Here is a 19,243-nt window from a genome sequence, read left to right as displayed (position 1 = left end):
AGGACAGCTACGCCAAGAGGATTAGCAAGAGATGGAGAGACGGACGCACTTCAATCTCACTGCAACCGCAACAACAGTGCCTCATCAGTTAAATGAGTGAGCAGTCACTCCTGGATCTCAACAAGGAGGATCCTTGAACTGGTCAGTTAGGCTGAGGTCCTTTAAAAAAAAGAATAAAAGCTGTAGAAATAAAGGAAGTTATTGCCTTGTAGCCGAAGCAACAGATGTGATTTTGACATGAGTCCATGTTGGAGGGTGGTGGTGGGTAGGGGTGGGGATTAAATCCCAACGCTGCTTTAGTGATTTGCCAGTGCTTTAACTTGGTCAGGGAGGGAGATATGGTCGGTGGCAGGTTGATGAACAAGGAGACAATGGGTGTGTAAGGACTCCAAACAAGACGGGGGAAACCAAAAAATACTTTGACATTAAAGTCATTCCAACATATTTGTCAATATATAGAGGAATTTAAAGGAATAGGTTACCAGGTAAGGTAAATATTGTATTTTGAATGAAATATGTATTTGCCTTGTGAATAAACGGCAGACAGTTGCATCATAATGTGAGCTAAAAGATATTGGTATTGTTTTGTTTGTTTCTGTAAAACGGTCCAGAAATGAGAACAGCATATTAAATACAATGTTATTTGATTTACAATTTAGGCATTTAGCAGACGCTCTTAATCCAGAGCGATTTACATTAAGCAAGAACAAAGAATTAAAAAAGCATGGTAATACATCAAATACATACAAAGTAGTTATCATGAATCATATGTAAGCTAAGAGCTTGATTATTAAATCCATGCCAACCTGATATATTCAACTCTTCATCAAATTCTTTGAATATTTTTCCTTTGCAAAAATGTTGGGACTATTGTGATGTAACTGTAGTTTTGCTACAGCTGGAATACCTCCTCAGTTTCGGTGGCGTAAATGGATGGAGGAAGCCATATTCATTCTTTATTTAAGGGTCAATGAATATGGATTAATGTCAAAGCAACAACATTCACTCCAATTACATGCTGATAAGGTGAAAATGCAGAAATAAAGGAGGCAAATGGGTATGGGAGATATGGAAGAGGTTAGACATGGTGGGTTATGGGTGGGGTGCAAAAACAGAGGGATTAAGGTCAGCCATGTTGAGCATCTGGCTTAGAGATGTCCTGTGCTGTATGAAGCCATGGTACTAGACATGACGCATAAGCATGTACGGATTATGCAATTCAGTTAACTTTTCTTTCACACTACCGAAGAATTGAGCCTATAACTAATGTACAGAATCTGAGTAACTGCACTCAGCCTGTTACTTATTAACACCAAATAACTCAGATATTCTGCTGTTTTACAGCTGTCATGAGGTTGGCTAGTGTCGGGGTGCGTGCCCGGCGGGCCGTAGAAGAGCACTCAGAATCAGAGCCGAAGGAGGCAACACCAGAACCTGTTCACCACCATGACCACACGGTCCACACCCAAACAGAGCACCACTCACACCATGAGTATGACCACATGAAGAACAAGTTCATGAATGAGATAGAAAGACTGCCACGTGAGTCTTTGCTTCTTCTTTTTTCTCAATTCAGTTGTTATATGTCAATTCCCCCCCATGTGTATATAGTCCATGTCACTGCCAAGCCCTACTGTTGGTCTTGGGGAGGGTTAAGGGTGCATGCCACTGGTTCTCAAAGTGGGGTCCGGGGAACCTCAGGAGTCATTGAGGGGGTTCCAGGGAGGCCTAAGTAAATAGTAACACATGAGCTCAATTGTATTTATTTTTAATTGTATTCGGCGAAAATAACCGCTCTACAAGCTCACCCATTGAGATGGGATGCGCTATCCCTCCTGCCTGCTGAACAGGCAGCTATAGTGCAGCAATAGAGACCACCCTCAATAATATACTGTGCATAACTGTAGTCCTGGGTTCTTGAAAGTGGCATACAGTACCATTTCCTGTTCCAGTGACTTTTCCCATAGCTGTGTTTGATATAGCTCCACAGAAAATATGAACCGGCGGAAACACATATGAAGGTGTCTTGTGCAAGTAGGAAGAGTCAATTGTATAGGATGGCTTAGGGACATTCCTAGTTTAAATAAGATTTGGCTTAACATTACCAGAACACTTTTTTATGGCTGTGAAATCTGTATGAGGAAACAGAATGAGTAAATGTCTCCTCTCCATCAACAACTAGCATCAACTTATCCCCACTACTTGAGCAGTTACTTAGTTGAAGACAGCAGAAGACTGTTTATAGTGGACAGCTCCTGGGTGTGATTATGTAATTATATGAACGTGAAGCAGAATGTTGCTGGAGACGTTCATATATGCAAACAAAGTTCAGGTGTAAAAGCAGAAATAAACATTTTGTCCACAGCATTCACAAATCATTCACGTCATTTGAGCTGATCCGAGTTTGTGTCCCTCGAATATCACAGCTTACTTATAAGACCTTAGAACTGGAGCTTTGGAAATGCAATTTATTTTCACGGATATTGATTAAAGAGTAAAGCATACTGTAGAAATACTGTAGAAATACTGTAGAAATAATAATAATAATAATAATAATAATAATAATAAAGTAATCTCAAGACAGAGATTGTAATCCCCTTGGAAATCTGGATGTTTTATTTAAATTTTGTAAATATTTAATGTAGAGAAGCAAAAATAGCATAATTTTGATTGCTCTGTCTGGTTTAGGATGTTGGGGGGATGTTGGGGGGATAAAAAAGGATTATTGGTAAGTACAGTACTAGCTGTGCTGGGCATGTTGCTTCATGATATTCTTCTTCATTCTTCCACTGTATAAGTATATAATCATAGTTCAGATCTTATGTTCCCTCTGTTCATATCACATGTAGTCAATTGTGAATAATGCAATGATGAGACTTGCCACGTCGACTGTAACAAACATGTAATGCTCCCATCTTTAGCGACTGTTTCTTTTCCACAGTCCCCATGTGGGCGGTGGGTGCCATTATCACCTTGGTACTGGCCTTGGTGGGGTGCTGCATATTCTGTTTTTTCAAGAAATGCTTTGGGAAAAAGAAGAAGGTCAAAAAAGTGAGAGAGACAAAGGGTGGTCGCCGGAGAAAGGCGAAGGAAGGGGAAGGAGAGGGTGGAGAAAAGGTATGAGGAAAATCTATGTTTCACTCACAACAAACCAGGTATAATCATAGCAACTTTCTTTCGGCACGATAATTATCACAATTATAGTGTAAGTGTACTGTATGTGGAACCGTGTTGCTCAGATGTTGATCTATCATGTAGGGAGAGGGAGAGGAGAAGAAGGAAGGCGGGGAAGAGGAGGATAAGGAGAAACTGGGTAAACTGGAGTTCTCATTGGACTACAATTTCACAGACACCCAGGTAGGCCTGAAGCTAGGATGTCCCTCTATTCCCCTAGAACTCCATGAGCCATGACTTACACATTATAATAACATAAATATGAATTCGCACAAGAATCGATTGAAAAATAAGTATTTACACATTTTTAACATTTTAAATTTATACCCGAACTGAACTTAATTCGGCATGCTGACCTCTGGCTGTTCATGCAATGCATTGTGGGAAGTAATAACGTCTGTCTTTCACTGGCTACACTCAAAATGTTCTCTTGTTTTGTTCTACTCAAAGCTCATCGTAGGAATCCTCCAGGCTCAGGACCTTGCTGCCATGGATATGGGGGGTACCTCTGATCCTTACGTCAAAGTCTTCCTATTACCAGATAAGAAGAAGAAGTATGAAACCAAGGTGCAGCGCAAGAACTTGTGCCCAGTTTTTAACGAAACCTTTATCTTCAAGGTACGACGCTCTCTGTCAGTGTGACATTGTTTATTTGATATCGTCTGGCTTTGGTTGGTTGTCTCCCTTTGTCGTTGTGTCTCTGTCTACTTGTGTCGATATTCCAGATTGTTCGGCAGAGGTTTGGCCCATGTCTCAACTCCCCTTCGTCTTTAGTCTCTCATTCCTTGTCAAGGTACCTCTCTGCCTCCCACTGTCATCCCACCCAAGGAAACAAATGCAGAGTGATAAAATTATGCATTTGTATCTCCTGTTTGTACAGTCACTAAATGTCCTTTATTTGTTAAACTATGTGAAAACGTAATTGCCATTGTAATTGACATTGTTTTCTTTGACATCATGTATGTATTTAATAATTGAATTCTGTATACTGTATACCCCCCTCCCTTTTTTAACTACTTACCTTTCCAGTTGCCATATGCAGAGTTGGGAGGGAAGACCTTGGTGTTGCAAGTCTTTGACTTTGACCGTTTCTCCAAACATGACATGATTGGGATTATTAATATCCCCATGAACAGTGTGGACTTGGGTCAGCCAATGCAGACATGGAGAGACTTGGAGAGTGGTGAGAAGGAAGAGGTATGATGACACTTTTTGCACACACGCATGCACACATCACACAGTCTAAAATGCAGCTGTGATATTACCATCCAAATGTGTCCCTTACAGCAAGAACTACTGGGTGACATTTGCATCTCGCTGCGCTATGTACCCACACATGGCAAACTGACTGTCAACATCATGGAGGCAAAGAACCTTAAGAAGATGGATGTCGGTGGTTTATCAGGTAAACAATATCTTACCTTGAATGCCTTGTTTCGTGCTTCATTCCTCGTCACCCAATGTGTAATTTCACCAAAACGCAGTGAAACATCTCCTATACTCTTCCATCAGATCCATTTGTGAAGATTGTTCTGCAGCAAAATGGGAAGAAAATCAAGAAAAAGAAGACCACAGTCAAGAAGAACACGCTCAATCCATACTTTAATGAGAGTTTCAGCTTCGAGGTGCCCTTTGAGCAGATACAGGTCAGCTAATTTCATCACCCCAATCATCACTTTGAGATGATTGAAAAAATTGTTGTGTGCAGTGGTCTTAGTTCTTATTTCCTGCAAAGTATAAATCAGGTTTTATTCCTTCTTCAGAAAGTGCAGGTGGTCATAACAGTGTTCGACTACGACAAGCTGGGGAGCAACGACCCCATCGGCAAGACCTTCATGGGCTATGGAGCCACGGGAGTGGGCCTTCGCCACTGGTCGGACATGCTGGCCAATCCCAGACGTCCGGTAGCCCAGTGGCACACTCTGCTTCTAATGGAGGAGGTGGACGAAGCTCTGAAGGCTAAACCTCGCTAGGACGCTGTCCTCTGACATTTCAATATCCACAAAAATGCATTGTTCCAATGTATCCATCCTAATGTTTGTTCATCCTAATGTTTACTCAGTTCACATGTTATGTTGCCATAGCCTTTGCTCTGTTCTTTGGCCAGGTTTGGTATGGAGTGTGTGTGCGTGTGCGTGTGTGTGTGTGTGTGTGTGTGTGTGTGTGTGTGTGTGTGTGTGTGTGTGTGTGTGTGTGCGTGTGTGTACCCCTGAGAACGGCTGTAATATGTTTTGTATTGTGAAGACCAAAGCCACTGGTCCATGTGTGAATGCACCTTCAGTAGGCCTAATAGTCTGTATCCTAGTGTGTACATAAATAAATTCTAAATATGATTTTGACATTTGGGTGTTTAAAAACGTTTAAATGTATAACAGAAGAAAATATATATATCTGCATACCTAGTTCCTATGTATAATTATGAAGGATTAATGGAAGAAGGGATTGATAGTTCCTCAATTGACAACTATTTAATTTGACCTGCATGTGTTGTGATGCTGTAATCAATTGTGGTAAATACAGTATTACTGTTGTACTATTTCACAAATGGTCTCAATAAATAACTTGATAATAAACCAAAACTTCAATACACTGCTTTTTACTTGATACATCTGTATGGAACAGACATGATAGACCCCCACAGACAGGGGGCGCACGTTGTCCTTTTTGTTTTTGGGAAGCTATTGCCTAGCAACACATTCCAAACTTTGAGGTTATTCTGTTCTCCAGGCTAGGGATTTGTGAGCAACTAACGAAAACACTCACTCAACACAAACGAGGCATGTCTTTTAATGTTTCTGGAAGATCCATCGAAAACAATAACTTGCATTAATTAAATCAGGAGTTTTACACGATCAACAGCAGCTACTTTCACCGTAGGCTAGGGTATTTTTCCCTTTTTTCCCCCCAGTCTGCAGAATGAGCGCAGGACAAACTCTAGATGGCCCCGGCTGTGTGACCTGGTGGGGCTTTAGCCCTGCACGAGACATGCTGAATACAGGTGAGATTAACGTGCACGTACTAAAATGCGATCTTTATTCAGGAAATTATATTTGCTTTCTTTTTTATAATGATGCTGGATTGGATTGCGTTTTCTAAATAACTGAATGATATGTGGGAGATGTAAGTTGATATTTTAGTGCCACAATGGACCACAATTCAATCAATCAATCAATCAATCAGTGTATAGGCTGTGTAGCAGCCTACAAATCCTTAAATATATATAGTCAAGTGCTAGCTGCAACAGCCAGTAGCCACCCTCTAAATGTATTATTGGCATGGCATTGATGGCAAACATTCATTGCCAAAGCAAGTGAAGTGCATGGAGAAAAAAAAGGACAATTAATAATAGGACTACTAGAATAATGAAATGTGTCTAAAGAACTATGTGTAGGCCTACCATTGCAACTTTGCAATCAAATGTATACAGGTGCGGTGCAGTACACTCTCTTTCTCTCACTCTCCCCCATATAGGTTCTGAGAGACAGGAGGGGGAGTTCAACATCTTGCTGGTTGGCAGCGCAGACCCACGTCACATTCTGAAGACCATTGCCGGTTTGAGGGACACCGATACCCTTAATGTGAGCCTATTGTACTCATTGTTTATCTACTGACGATAGACAGGTGTCTGGCTAATCTAATGCAGTTTTAATTTAACATTTTAATTTCATGGAACACAATGAGGTATACATTAGGCCACGACTCTCAAATGGAACCAAATGGACTGGTAAGCTCCATTTGGTTCCATTGTGTACACTCTCTGAGTTACAGACCTGATAGTTATAGGGTCCATTTGGTTCCTAACTATCAATCATTTATCTATGGACCCTTGTAACCCACTCAAGGAGTCGGACCCTTGGGGATCCACGGACACTACTTTGAGAACCACTGGCCTGATGTACAATAGTGTGTGACCTTTCTGTTTCCCCTCTAGATATGGGTCATAGAAAACAGTATGGAGGTGGTTGCCCGTCAATTGCTGCTCGTCTATCTGGCTCTTACGCCTCTAGAAAGCATGGGACCTCATGGTGAGTCCACATTGCAAATGAGTGTCAATTAAGGGTCTGGCAGTCTGTGTTTACAGTGACTACACACTGGTATTTATAATTCATCCTTTACACAACCAAAAACAGTACTAACCATGTAATTTATTCAAGATAAGTACAGTTAGAAGTCATGCCCAATTGTTTGGTTTCCTAATACCTTGTTATTGCTAGAGTTGGTCAAGGCCCTTACTATAATTAATATACTGTACATATAACTCCAGTATTAGCCGCACTACACTGGCTTCCTATTAAAGCCAGAATTGATTTTAAAATACTTTTAAAGCTCTACATGGGCTGGCCTCGCTGTATATTGTCGACCTCTCAGGTCCTCCAACAAAGGTCTTCTAAAAATACCCGCATCCAAGCTGAAAACAAAGGGTGACCAGGCATTCGCTGTGGTAGCTCCTACCCTATGGAATGCCTTGCCTCTGGCGTTAAAAAATGCTGAGTCAGTTGACGGTTTTAAGAGACTCCTAAAGACTCATTTATTCAGTAAATTTTTCTCCCATGTACCTTTGACCTGATCCATTTTTATAGCCCTATGTCTTTGTTCTGCCTTGTTTTTTTTGTTCTGTTTGAATTGATCTTTCTTCAGTATTAAGACTAGGACTTTGTAACTTTGTATCAATAAGTGCTCTATGAAATTGTCACAAAGTGGGGTTGTGAATGCCTGGGAACCAAGTCAGTAAAAAAATCTAAATGGAACAGACCTGGTGAACTTGCAGAAAAAGGCTTAAGTTGATTCAGGCCAAGACAACAAAAATGGCAAAATGTGCAACCAAAGAAACCACAATTCAAAAAACTTAAATTATTGGAGTAGGCAAAGTGTCAACCTCTCCCCATGACAGCCTACAGTACTCCTACTGAGCAGTTTCCTTTATATACTCTGCAGACTCCACCCTTACATTTCTAATCAACCAACCACATTATGAATAGAAATCCACCGAAGATGCTCCCCATGTTCTATCAGTTCAATCAGTTAACAGGATTAACAGGCAGTCAGGCACCCCTTAATCAGACTTTCAGGCACCAATCCCCTAGCCTCGGAAACCCAGACGTTTTATTTCCAGGGATCCCCAAACACAGCTAGGCCCATAACAGCATCTTCCTGTGCAGATAAACAAAAAGCTATTAAAGAGATTCCAGTCACGACAGAATGAATGCACACCTTCTCTGTGGGAATCTAAGCATAACACACATTTTAATATGAATGTGTACTGCTGAACTTAGACATAATGGGGCCAATGTGTCTACAAGAGAGACTGCTCAGTGAAAGTATTATCATACTAACAGTATGCCAACACGGCATGATTTAATCACAGAGAAGACTGAGATTTTCCTGGAGGTGTTTGGAAACAGTGAGATCCGCAGCCAGACAGAGGAGACACTGAAGCACGTTGCATCCCAGCTCTCTCTGTCTGTCAGCGACATGCAGGAAACAGCCTCACATCCCTGTCTTGACACAACTGTGCTGAAGGTAAATAGAACATCCTGGAATACATACTGTACTGTGTATAGTGATCCACCGCTTTCCATTTGTGTAAGCTTTCAAACGTTGTTTTCAAACATGCTTACACTACACATTTAAAGAGCCTGATCTGTGCCAGAATGTTTGGGACAATTTTCCTCCTGGCCCACCGATTTCGGAAACCTTCAAACATATAAGCTCATTGCTCGTTGTGAGCTTGTAGATCTGCTACTTTTGAAAACATTTGAAAATCGATCTGGCTGATGACACATCATTCAGTTAATTTATTGTCACCATGAATTGCACTGATAATCGTAATCGTAATTGCTACACAAAGATATCAGTAAAAGGCCACCATTCCATTTTATTTGCACCTCTACACAGTATAAGGAACGCGACGAGCTGGTCAGGATATTCAAGCTGTGGATCCAGCCTCCACCATCATCAGCATCCTCTGGCCGTGATGCCCCCGTCTCCATAACCAAGGCCTGGGATGGCCGGGTCAGGAAGCACCTGGGAAAGCGCTATGACTCCAGTCAGGGCTGCTTTGACTGGGACCTCACCATGAAGCTGCATCAGAGAGGGGTACCACTGAATCCAATTTCTATGTTGGTAGAAAGATTGGCGTCGAATCTTTAGAATTTGAATGTTCCACCTCCGCAATATGTAGACACAGTGGTGGGCATACATACAGTATGTAACACGTGTCTTATGATACTGGTTCTCAAAGTATGGTCTGGGGACCCTCAGGGGCGATCCAGGGGGTGCCCACTTAGGCTCTATTTTATTTTCCGGCTATTCGAAAATAGACAATCTATACTAGCTCTTAACGCATTGCAATGTGATGCTTTGTGAGTTTATCAGCTATTTTTGAAAATGTTGACAAAGGGGTCTCTGGTAACTCCTTGTTATCTATGTTTAGTGCAGCGTTATCAACAAACAGCAGTACATTCAGTGGAGGAAAAAGGGCTTGGCATTTGAGATGAGGGAAGGAATCTACCAAACAGCCAATCCAACCTTGCTCTCCACACGCCTATTCAGTCATGTAAGTAAATGTACGTACATGTGTGTATTATGAGACAGTGCCTGATGCTGTGATGTCATACCACGGAAATACATACCTTCAATGACTCTGTGTGTGTGTGTGTGTGTGTGTGTGTGTGTGTGTGTGTGTGTGTGTGTGTGTGTGTGTGTGTGTGTGTGTGTGTGTGTGTGTGTGTGTGTGTGTGTGTGTGTGCGCGTGCATGTGTTAGAGGGGTGACAGAGTGGCAGCTAGGGGCTACTGGGGAGACATTGTGTCTAGTCCTTACCTCTCCTTTGGCATTGAGACCGATGACAAGACTCTATTACAGACGCAGAACGGGCAACATGTCAAGGTAAAATGTAATAACTGCACGTCTGCACCGCTGTCACTTATTTCAGTAGTTTGCTAAGCTGTTACATTTCAATACAACTGAACCGTGTTGAGTGTGAATTTCTTGTGTTTTTGCCTCCATAATGCACAGACAGCCCAGGATATCTCCTGTGCAAATGTGCAGGTGTTGTTCCATTCCCTGTCCTGTAGAGGGAGTCGCTCCACTATTTCCCAGCCACACACAGGTAGTGAGTTGGCAAAGGAGTCATTAATGCAGCCAGAGGCTCACCACCATACCACCAACATTCATACGTACTACCAAAAGCACATTGCATAAAATTCATAAAACAGTAACACCCAATGCCTTAGTTCAATTTGTCTTCATTGAACCTGACCCAAATTTGTTTGTACCAGATCTGATGCATCTGAATGGGGTCTCAGTGACGTTCTTGCCTTTGGATTCGCTCTCGAAACTGCCAGGGAAGCAGAAATACTCCCAGTTCTTCAACACTATCTACATTTCCGCCAGGTGTGCTACATTTTGCAGGGCTATAGGTCTGAGTACATCATTTGTACATACGGTAAACAGCTAGTGGTTCTCAAAGTAACGTTTGTTTCAGAAGATCCGCAGCAAAATGAGAAGCAGTTTTTATTTTACCACTTTAACCTTAATTTGGGGGTCATTGGCATAAAACATGTGAGTAAATGTGTCAGGACAGTATTTTCATTGGTACTCCTCCACTCTGCAGACTACTGTGATTACTTTGATTCATTCGTACTCCTCCACTCTGCAGACTACTGTGATTACTTTGATTCCCATCACCACGCGTTCATTGCCTGTGTGTTTTTCATTGTAGCTTGGTGCACCAGTTGGACCCTACGTTGAGACAGATTGCAGCACCGGGAGCTGTGCTTATCGTGGAACTGGCCAAGTGAGGGTTTTTATAGTAACACCGTCTTGTTACCATGGTGACAATTCAGTCACCTGTAATACAGACATCCAAATAGCTTTCTGTTATAGGCCTACATGACAAATACACAAGACACATTTTATGGCATTTGTTGTCTTTGGTCAACCATTCAATAATGTTGTCATGTTGAGTTAAACAGAGATCTTCCTTCTTCCTAGTTTCTTTTAGGCACTACATTGTTCTCTCTACTCATGTGACTATTTACTGTTTGCTGACTATTAGGGTTCATGTTTACATTGCTTACTCTGATTTCCCACTTGCGAGTTGGTCTGCATAAGAGCATCTGCTAAAAAAATGCCTAGGTCGTACAATAAACTAACCCGTTTTACTGTGTACATCTCAGTTACCTACTGGACCTGACCAAACAGCAAGTGGCGGGTTTTGCAGAGAGAGTGGTGGACATGGCTAAAGATGCTGGATTTGCACCAACGAGGGAGCAGACGGAGCGTGATGACGTCCATGCAACCTTCACACTGCAGACTGAGTAACGCTGACTGAATCCTGGCACAGGCACAGCTCTAAATATACTGCGTGGGCTCTCAAATCACCAGCATCTCCAGCAGTACCTTACAACATACAGTAGAGTTGTTCCGATACCGATACCTGTATCGTAAAAATACATGCCGGTACTGCCTAAAATGCTGGTATCGGCATCGGCGAGTATACCAGTCTATGCTATTCCGATACCACGTAACACATCACATGATGATATTTCATTTACAGTCATATTTGGATTGCTTCAGTTGATGTTGCACGAGTCACGACTGTTTTATACATTTGATTTTTACTAACTTGTAGCTACACATGAACAAATATTATTGGAATTAATATTTATTCCTAGCTCAAGTCGTTCTCAAACCTTTTCATTTCAAGGACCCCCATCAGTTCTAGATGTGTTTAAATTACACACTGGTATCGTATCGGTACTCCGATATGTAAGTTTAAAAATTGAATCGTACATCTCTAACATTCAAGAAAGACACAATAAACTATGAAAGGATTTCACTGTGAAGGGACAGAGCTGGTCAAATAACAAAGAGCATTATTTGTAGAAATGAAACTGTCTGAGAGTAAAGCTGATATTTATTCAGAGCTCTTTACACAACAGTTTTTCTTATTATTGCACATGAATGTTTTGTTTCTTCATACTCTTTTTGATTGTTTGTATTTAAAAAATGATATTTTACTTTTGTACAATCCCCCATATTTTATGAATTCTCCATTGAATTGACAATCATTGAATCATGTTTGTTCTATTTTAATATCAGTTATAACTTTTTGTGAATATCACATGGCAAAAGGTTGTATCTTGTAGTAGTTGAAGGTCTGATGATGATGGTGTGTGTGTGTGTGTGTGTGTGTGTGTGTGTGTGTGTGTGTGTGTGTGTGTGTGTGTGTGTGTGTGTGTGTGTGTGTGTGTGTGTGTGTGTGTGTGTGTGTGTGTGTGTGTGTGTGTGTGTGTGTGTGTAAGCGCGTTCACTTCCAGCGTCCTCCAACCTTGCCCTTTCCATGAACTTTTTTGCTGTATAGAGAAAATGGATAGAAAGGTGGGAGCTGGAGCAGAATATATTAACAAATATCACATTCAATGCTTAGCAATGTCTATCAATACATCATAATATAGCGTAATGATTGTGGTTTTGCATTCATTCATGTTTTTATGGTTTATGTCTAAAAACGGAGAATGTAGGACATCAACTCACAATTTTTGAGCGTGTTGAATTCTGTTCAGGAGGACATTGATCTGAAAGCATAAAAAGTCACTGTATGTTATATTCTCCCAGGCTTTGCCCTTAAAATGTAAGTTATTTTAATATCAACAGTAACTAACTCGGAGCTAGATCAACGAAGATTTGACTGTATAGAAACCAAAAATCACACCCGTGTGAAGTGAGTGGTGCAACTCCGTGTGGGGGTTCCTGGGGGGGGGGGGTGCGTTCCCACAGGAACGCACCCAGGGTGCCGGCCCGGTTCCGGCGAGCCGCCCCGCGTCCGAAACGGTTGAGAAATGACAGAGTTACCGTGTGTCGGTACCTCTACTGTACCCTCTACTGTACTGTACTGTACTGTCACTGTACTGTACTGTACTGGCACACCCAAAATCATCATATATACAGTTAATATGTGCGTGTGTGTTTGTTAGGTTGCACACAGGTGGTGAAAAACAACCATGCTGTTTTCGTGCTCATACCCAGCCAGGCAGGCACCCACCCACACACATAACTCCATAAGGGAGTGGTTGCACCACTCAAAAATCAATGTACTCACTTCATACTTCTGTCCCTTCATCTCCTCGGCCAGGTCAAACTTCTCAGACTCCAGCTGGTTGATCCATTCCCACATCTCCATGGCTCGCTCCCTTTTGGATACACAGTCACACACACAGCATCAGCAGAGAACTATAGGCTTCCATTATCTCCTTAGTGCTTATTCTATCCATTACTTTTTCATGAAGCCTATATCATTTGAACCTTATTTGATACTTTCAGAAATAGTGGAGTCTACAAGCTTTTTGACAAATGTAGAAAAAATACATTTATTATTATTGTCACACTATCAATATTGATATTTGGTCAGAAATATTGTGATATTTGGTTTTGTATGGTATGAAACACAACTTGCAGAGACCTGAAACGTGTTTGAGACAGATATTCCAAAGTTAAAAAGAACAAAGCAGTCGCACAACTTGTAGTCACGGTGCAAAGTGAGTTTTAATAAACAAATTCCAACATTTTGAAATTCAACCGGCCTCAAAAAGGTATGCTCCGTTTCTACACGGCCGGCCATCATTAAAATCCATCCTCACCGGTACCGCATCCATCATCATCTGGTTGACTGCATCTACTGACAAGGACAGGTGCACATGCACTGCTGCGGTCCAGTGGATCAGGCGGGCAGCCGAAAGGGTCAGTGGCAGCCAGAGTTTTAACTAAAACTAAGATGTCACTACATTGGCTCCCGGTTGTTTTTAGGATTGATTTTAAATTTCTTTTACTTGTTTACAAAGTTCTCGGGACCGAGACAGAAAAGATGATCTGCATCTGTTTTTACAGTGGGCAGTGGGCATTATATTACTTCCAAAAAGCTACAGGAGGTGATTCTTCCCTGATGCCATGGGAAACATTTCTTCCCTGTGGCACCTGTAACTTACTGTAAGGCCCACAAACAAGCCCACTGCTCCACACTGATACATCCCTGAGACTAAGGAACCCCACCCCACCCCACCCACACACCTATACACTGCCCGCCAGGACCATACAGGATGCATATAATGGTGCATGTACTATGCTAGGTGCAATACCATCAACCATTTCATGACTACAGGTTTCTTCCCAAGGCGGTAGAGTAGAGCTTATTAAGAAGACCACTGCCCCTCGTGAACAGATATCTGGAATTGTGGAGGAAAAAATCAAAAAAATCAAAAGAAATATTATTAGTGAAAGAGGTTGATTGTCTATTGACTGAAATATGAACACATACTGTAATTATGTAATATAACCAACATCACAAATATGAAAGTTAAAGAAAATGAATTGCATTATAAAAAAAATCAGCAACAAATTACCTTTTGGATTAAGGGGAAGGCCATGGGGTCAAAATCCATAAGATTTATTCTCCAGGGAGCATGATTGTCCTCAGAAGGTTTCATGGCAATATGGGTAGTAGATTTTTGAAATATCTTGTGCACAAATGTACAGTAAATCCACCCTCATCGCTTGGAGAGCATGAATGTGCACAACAAATTCCATGGCATTCCAGACAATAGTTATGATGTTTCCTTCCTTGAGCCCGGCTGTCTCTAGCAAGGCTACTGTACAAATATGGAAATTGGGTAAAAACAACTATACAACACAGGTATTCTATTGTCCTTTAAACACTTAAAACCCTATACCGTTGCTATACCTGGTCCCATACTTTTTTATATCCCTTCGGAAAAGATACCTGATATACAGGTTCACAAGTTCACAAAGCAAAGCAAAGCAAAGCAAAGTTACTATATTTACCCAGGGTAACTGGACTAAGCATCAGATACTTGTTTACAGCCAGGCCCTGCTCATAGAACATTTCATGGTAGTGGTTCAATGCCTTGCTCAAGGGCACTTCAGCAGTGGTAATTTTAACGTGCCGGTCCGGGGATACGAACTGGCGACCTTCCGGTATCAAGACCGCTCCGCAAACCGTTCGGTCACCGCTGCCACAACATATCACAACACCTATTTTCGATAGGCCTATTATGACATGCCCAGAATTGGGACGCTCTAGAGTTCATTTGGTCAAGCCCAATTTAAACCTGTAATGGAGATCAGTTTACTGATAGCCCAGGGTAGGGTGTAATAGGTTATTTACAGTTTCCGCCACATCTGTCAGCTGGAAAAAGAGTTAACAGGGATCTGAGGTCTGTCGAGGCCTCTCTAACTGACCTCAGCCCATCCTCTCTCAGATTGTCAAGGTCCAGTGGCTTGCGTCTTTCTCCCAGAGTTTTCCTCTTAATCTCTCTCCCTGTCTGCTTCTTCCCTTTCCTCTGCTCTACCTGCAGAACACAATGAAACTGAGATGAACAATGAGAAACCAGCAACATCACTCAACAAACTGAGCCGAGGTTAATTAGCCCTTCACTAAGTCCCTCCCCAACCCATCCTTGTCCAATAGGCACGTTAGCAGCGAAGAAAGCTTGACCTGCATAGCAACCGTTGCTAAACTATTTGGATTGGCATTGGACAATCAGGGTCACAATTTTACAACTAGATCCTCACTGGGACCCAACTTTCAATATGTTATAATAATTAATGACCCAATAGTCCTCAATTAGACTTATTCTTGGTCCACAACCCTTCCAGAATATCTTATGACTAATCTTTCAGGTCTTGACATCCTATGTTCAATATAGTCAAAGTAGGTAGAAATGAAAATCTGGCCACAATTTCAATATTTCTTTGACTACCACCCCTGTATGAGTGCAACACTGACCTTAGCCAGGAAGCCTCCAAAATGAGCGCCCATGTTTGACAGCACTTTCTTCTTCTTTGCATCATCATCTGCTCTTTTCCTTGCCTCTTCATCCTCTTTCCTCTGTCGCTCCTCCTAAAGAAAAAAAATGAGTTATATGAATGAATAATACTTATAAATACTTTACTTGAGCTGCATGTCATGTCATGAAAGGTGCTATACAAATAAAGTTTTATTATTATTATTTATTACTTAATAAATAAGGGGGACTGGATGAAAAAAAAATGCAGGCAGGTTGAATGTAGGTGGGGCCTACCAACAACAGTTGAAGGTCTTAACCCGGTCGGTGCCAAATTTTGCACGCACACTCCCTGGATGCCAACGATGAACCTCTGCTCCAAATTTTCAACGACCTGTTATAGCGCCACCAGAAGGCCGACTTTGGAAAAACATTTTTTTTATATTACTCCTCCAGATTCTGTACAAAAATCCCACAAATCGTTACACACTATCTCTATAGTCATGTGTTCAAGACGGATCTGTCTGATATTTCATATTCCATCCTCATTGGCTAACATTGGCTTTCAAAGTTTGCAGGATTGGCCCGTTTTGAACAAAAAGCCTCAAATTGTGCAATTTACGTGAAATCTTTCACAGACTTTCCTACTAGGCTGATGAATATATCCCACCCTTTTCACATTGGCCTGTTATAGCGCCACCAACAGGTGGATTTTTGCAAAACACATTTTTGGAACAAAATGCCTCAAATCATCCAATTGCCATCCAAGGCGTAAGAAGAAATGGCACCCTTTTCACATTGGCCTATTATAGCATCACAAGGAGGCCTGTGCCCAGAGGGGCACTTTATCTAGTTTGTATCTATTATTTCATGATTGATTGAATTTATCCCTGGTCTTGAAGCAACGCAACGGTCAGGTGGCGCTCAGCTAATTCAGCTGAAAAAGTTTGTATTATGGCCTTATCCTACAGGCCAAAAGCATTCCTAACTGGATGCATCACGGCCTGGCATGGGAACTGTCTGCACTGCAACCACAAACTGCTGCAGATGGACACGAGGACAGCGCAGCACATCAGTGGATGTGAGCTTCCCTCCATCCAGGATATAGTAGGCTACCAGAGAATGTGTCGGTAAACCCATAGTATTATCAAAGACCCCAGACATCCCAACCATTTACTGTTTCAGCTGCGGGCTCCAGGATAGCTTTTCCACAAGACAACCAGACTTATTATGACTCTGAGCAATATACACTACACACTAATGACCTGTCTGCCAGCTACACACATATGTTAGAGGCAGCTGTGCACATGCAAATTACACACAAGCAGGCAACACAACCACATACATTTAAGTAAGACCTGCATAGTGCCACAACACCACACATTTAAAGCAATTAATATTAAAGTAGGACTTTCAAATTATTTTGTTAATATTTGATATTGTCACTTTTAAATTAGGCTACACTTAATTCAATTCATTAATTATGTTATGACTGGATGATTTTAGCATTTTGTAATGTGGTTAATTACCCATGCAGCTTTTGCTGCTAAGTTAATTACCGCAATTCTTGTCTGTCTGTCACGTTCTTTTTCAGCCCGGACTCGCTGCTGTCCGCTCGACGGTTTTCCTAGAATAGAAAGCCCATACGTTGTTGTCAGAACACCAGTGTAACCTCACACCCCTGTGGTCTCTAGGCCAGTGGTCCAGTGGTCCGGGACCCCCAGTCATCCTCCAGGGGGTCCCCAGCCACATGAGTAGATATGACTAGCCTATTCTATTTTGCAATATCACCACTTTGATTCAATTTCTATTCATGGCATTTGCACAATTTAATTGAATCTAAAATATCTTTTCATATCAGGGTCTCTATCAATGGGTCCATGGCCTAATGAGCGTCAAATTGGGTGACTGTGAGACAAAAAACATCCTGATCTAGGTAGAAGCTAAGAAAGAATGACAGCATTATAGAATTTTGTTAAAAAGAGGGAAATAAATGATCCTACGATCCTATATTTCAGTCCAATCAGTTCCTCTTCCTCTTTCTTCCTCTGGTCAAAGTGAACATCTATCAGAGTCTGCAACTCCGAAAGATCCTTCTCCATCCTCTTCCTGTGGATGTCCTGTGTGAGAATGTAGGAATCAAGGACAACTGTTGTCAACAATCATGATACACCAGTTGATTTTAAAATCTCTGTAGTAAGGGTTGAAACATACGTCAAAATCTACCCTGTCCCCCTCAGGGATTTTAGGAGCACAATGCTGGGAAACCATGGGTCTGCAAAGGAGCATAAAACATGTGTTGTAAATAGCTCATTGAGGGCAGAAACAGACGTATCAAAGTTGTCTTTATTTCTAGTTGCCAAGTAACGTGCTGCATGCTGGGAAACCATGGGTCTGCAAAGGAGCATACAACATGTGTTGTAAATAGCTCATTGAGGGCAGAAACAGACGTATCAAAGTTGTCTTTATTTCTAGTTGCCAAGTAACGTGCTGCATGTCTGATTTATACATTGTTCTCCTCTGTATTAAGGCAGTGTTGCATGCCAAAAATTGTCTATTTCTGACATGCAGCATCATCTTACAACAGAGGGTAAATTAGGAATGAGAAAGCCACATAAGATATGATAACAACCTGTCATGACAGATGCTCTGCATGGCTGATTTATCCTGTGTGCTTGATGCAAAACAGGTGTGTATAGACACCTAGCTCAGAGTCCAATTAGTGTGAGGCCAGCTTAAACCAACCATCATCCATCACCCACCACTCATCATCATGTTCTTCATCGTGTAAACATTCTTTCATACACTATACCTGTGACTGTATCTACGGCGCTCATCTTCTTTGTGCCAAGTTGGGAGTAAGGTTAGAAAGCACAACATTAAGGTTAATATAAGGAAAACTATAACTGAGACAGACATATCAATAAGTGGTACAAGCTACACTAGAAAGAAATGGTCATCAAAGCCAAGGTTGCACAATTATCATAACGTTGCTGTCCGGAGAAAACCTCATAACTCCATTTTTGAGGTTTTTGATTCCCCCCCCATAAATCAGTAAATCAGTGCTATTGAACACCCTTTACGTCTGTGTGTCGTTTCGAAAATATTGAATCAATGGAAAGTAGTAAAAAACGCATTGGACAAAACCTCTTAACTCCATTGAACCCTCAAACTGTCTGCTAAAACACAGCACCAAATTTGATGAGGCAGTATTGCATCGTTTATAAAAAATATTTCCTTAAAAATGTATATTTTTCATTTCCTGAA

General features: G+C 41.5%; 3 protein-coding genes across 3 annotated transcripts; 2 read left to right on the top strand and 1 right to left on the bottom strand.

Moving 5' to 3' along the window:
• Positions 1-330: 330 nt before the first annotated feature.
• On the top strand, positions 331-5,759 carry LOC306915958 (synaptotagmin-1-like). Its single transcript, XM_079493652.1, has 9 exons — positions 331-485; positions 1,345-1,542; positions 2,942-3,117; positions 3,259-3,357; positions 3,625-3,792; positions 4,204-4,371; positions 4,462-4,579; positions 4,687-4,820; positions 4,938-5,759. Exons 2-9 carry the CDS (start codon positions 1,350-1,352, stop codon positions 5,145-5,147), a joined length of 1,266 nt encoding a protein of 421 aa, XP_079349778.1. The 5' UTR covers positions 331-485; positions 1,345-1,349; the 3' UTR covers positions 5,148-5,759.
• Positions 5,760-6,090: 331 nt separating this feature from the next.
• dnaaf3l (dynein axonemal assembly factor 3 like) lies at positions 6,091-11,498 on the top strand (the record flags this gene model as incomplete). The annotated part of the gene is made up of 11 exons (XM_079492273.1): positions 6,091-6,172; positions 6,646-6,752; positions 7,106-7,199; positions 8,540-8,694; positions 9,070-9,270; positions 9,608-9,730; positions 9,939-10,061; positions 10,191-10,284; positions 10,454-10,568; positions 10,897-10,971; positions 11,354-11,498. The coding sequence occupies 11 exons, from the start codon at positions 6,091-6,093 to the stop codon at positions 11,496-11,498; spliced, it is 1,314 nt and encodes a 437-aa protein (XP_079348399.1).
• An 863-nt stretch (positions 11,499-12,361) lies between these two features.
• Positions 12,362-18,254, bottom strand: LOC306915448 (troponin T, slow skeletal muscle-like). The gene is given in 9 exon segments (XM_079492773.1): positions 12,362-12,532; positions 12,714-12,754; positions 13,279-13,369; positions 15,432-15,541; positions 15,979-16,092; positions 17,536-17,588; positions 17,591-17,603; positions 17,980-18,096; positions 18,191-18,254. Coding segments are annotated over 9 exon segments (642 nt in total). The 5' UTR covers positions 18,248-18,254; the 3' UTR covers positions 12,362-12,486.
• Positions 18,255-19,243: the final 989 nt, after the last annotated feature.

This window comes from Electrona antarctica (genome assembly GCF_951216825.1).
Source record: "Electrona antarctica genome assembly, chromosome: 22".
Lineage (NCBI taxonomy): Eukaryota > Metazoa > Chordata > Actinopteri > Myctophiformes > Myctophidae > Electrona > Electrona antarctica.
This window is presented reverse-complemented; position numbering and strand designations above follow the sequence as displayed.

Coding starts and splice junctions, on each gene's coding strand:
- LOC306915958 (XM_079493652.1), top strand. CDS start 1,350: ATGAGGTTGGCTAGTGTCGGGGTGCGTGCCCGGCGGGCCGTAGAAGAG. Junction 3,358..3,624: donor ACAATTTCACAGACACCCAG/GTAGGCCTGAAG, acceptor TTCTACTCAAAG/CTCATCGTAGGAATCCTCCA. Junction 4,821..4,937: donor TGCCCTTTGAGCAGATACAG/GTCAGCTAATTT, acceptor TTCCTTCTTCAG/AAAGTGCAGGTGGTCATAAC.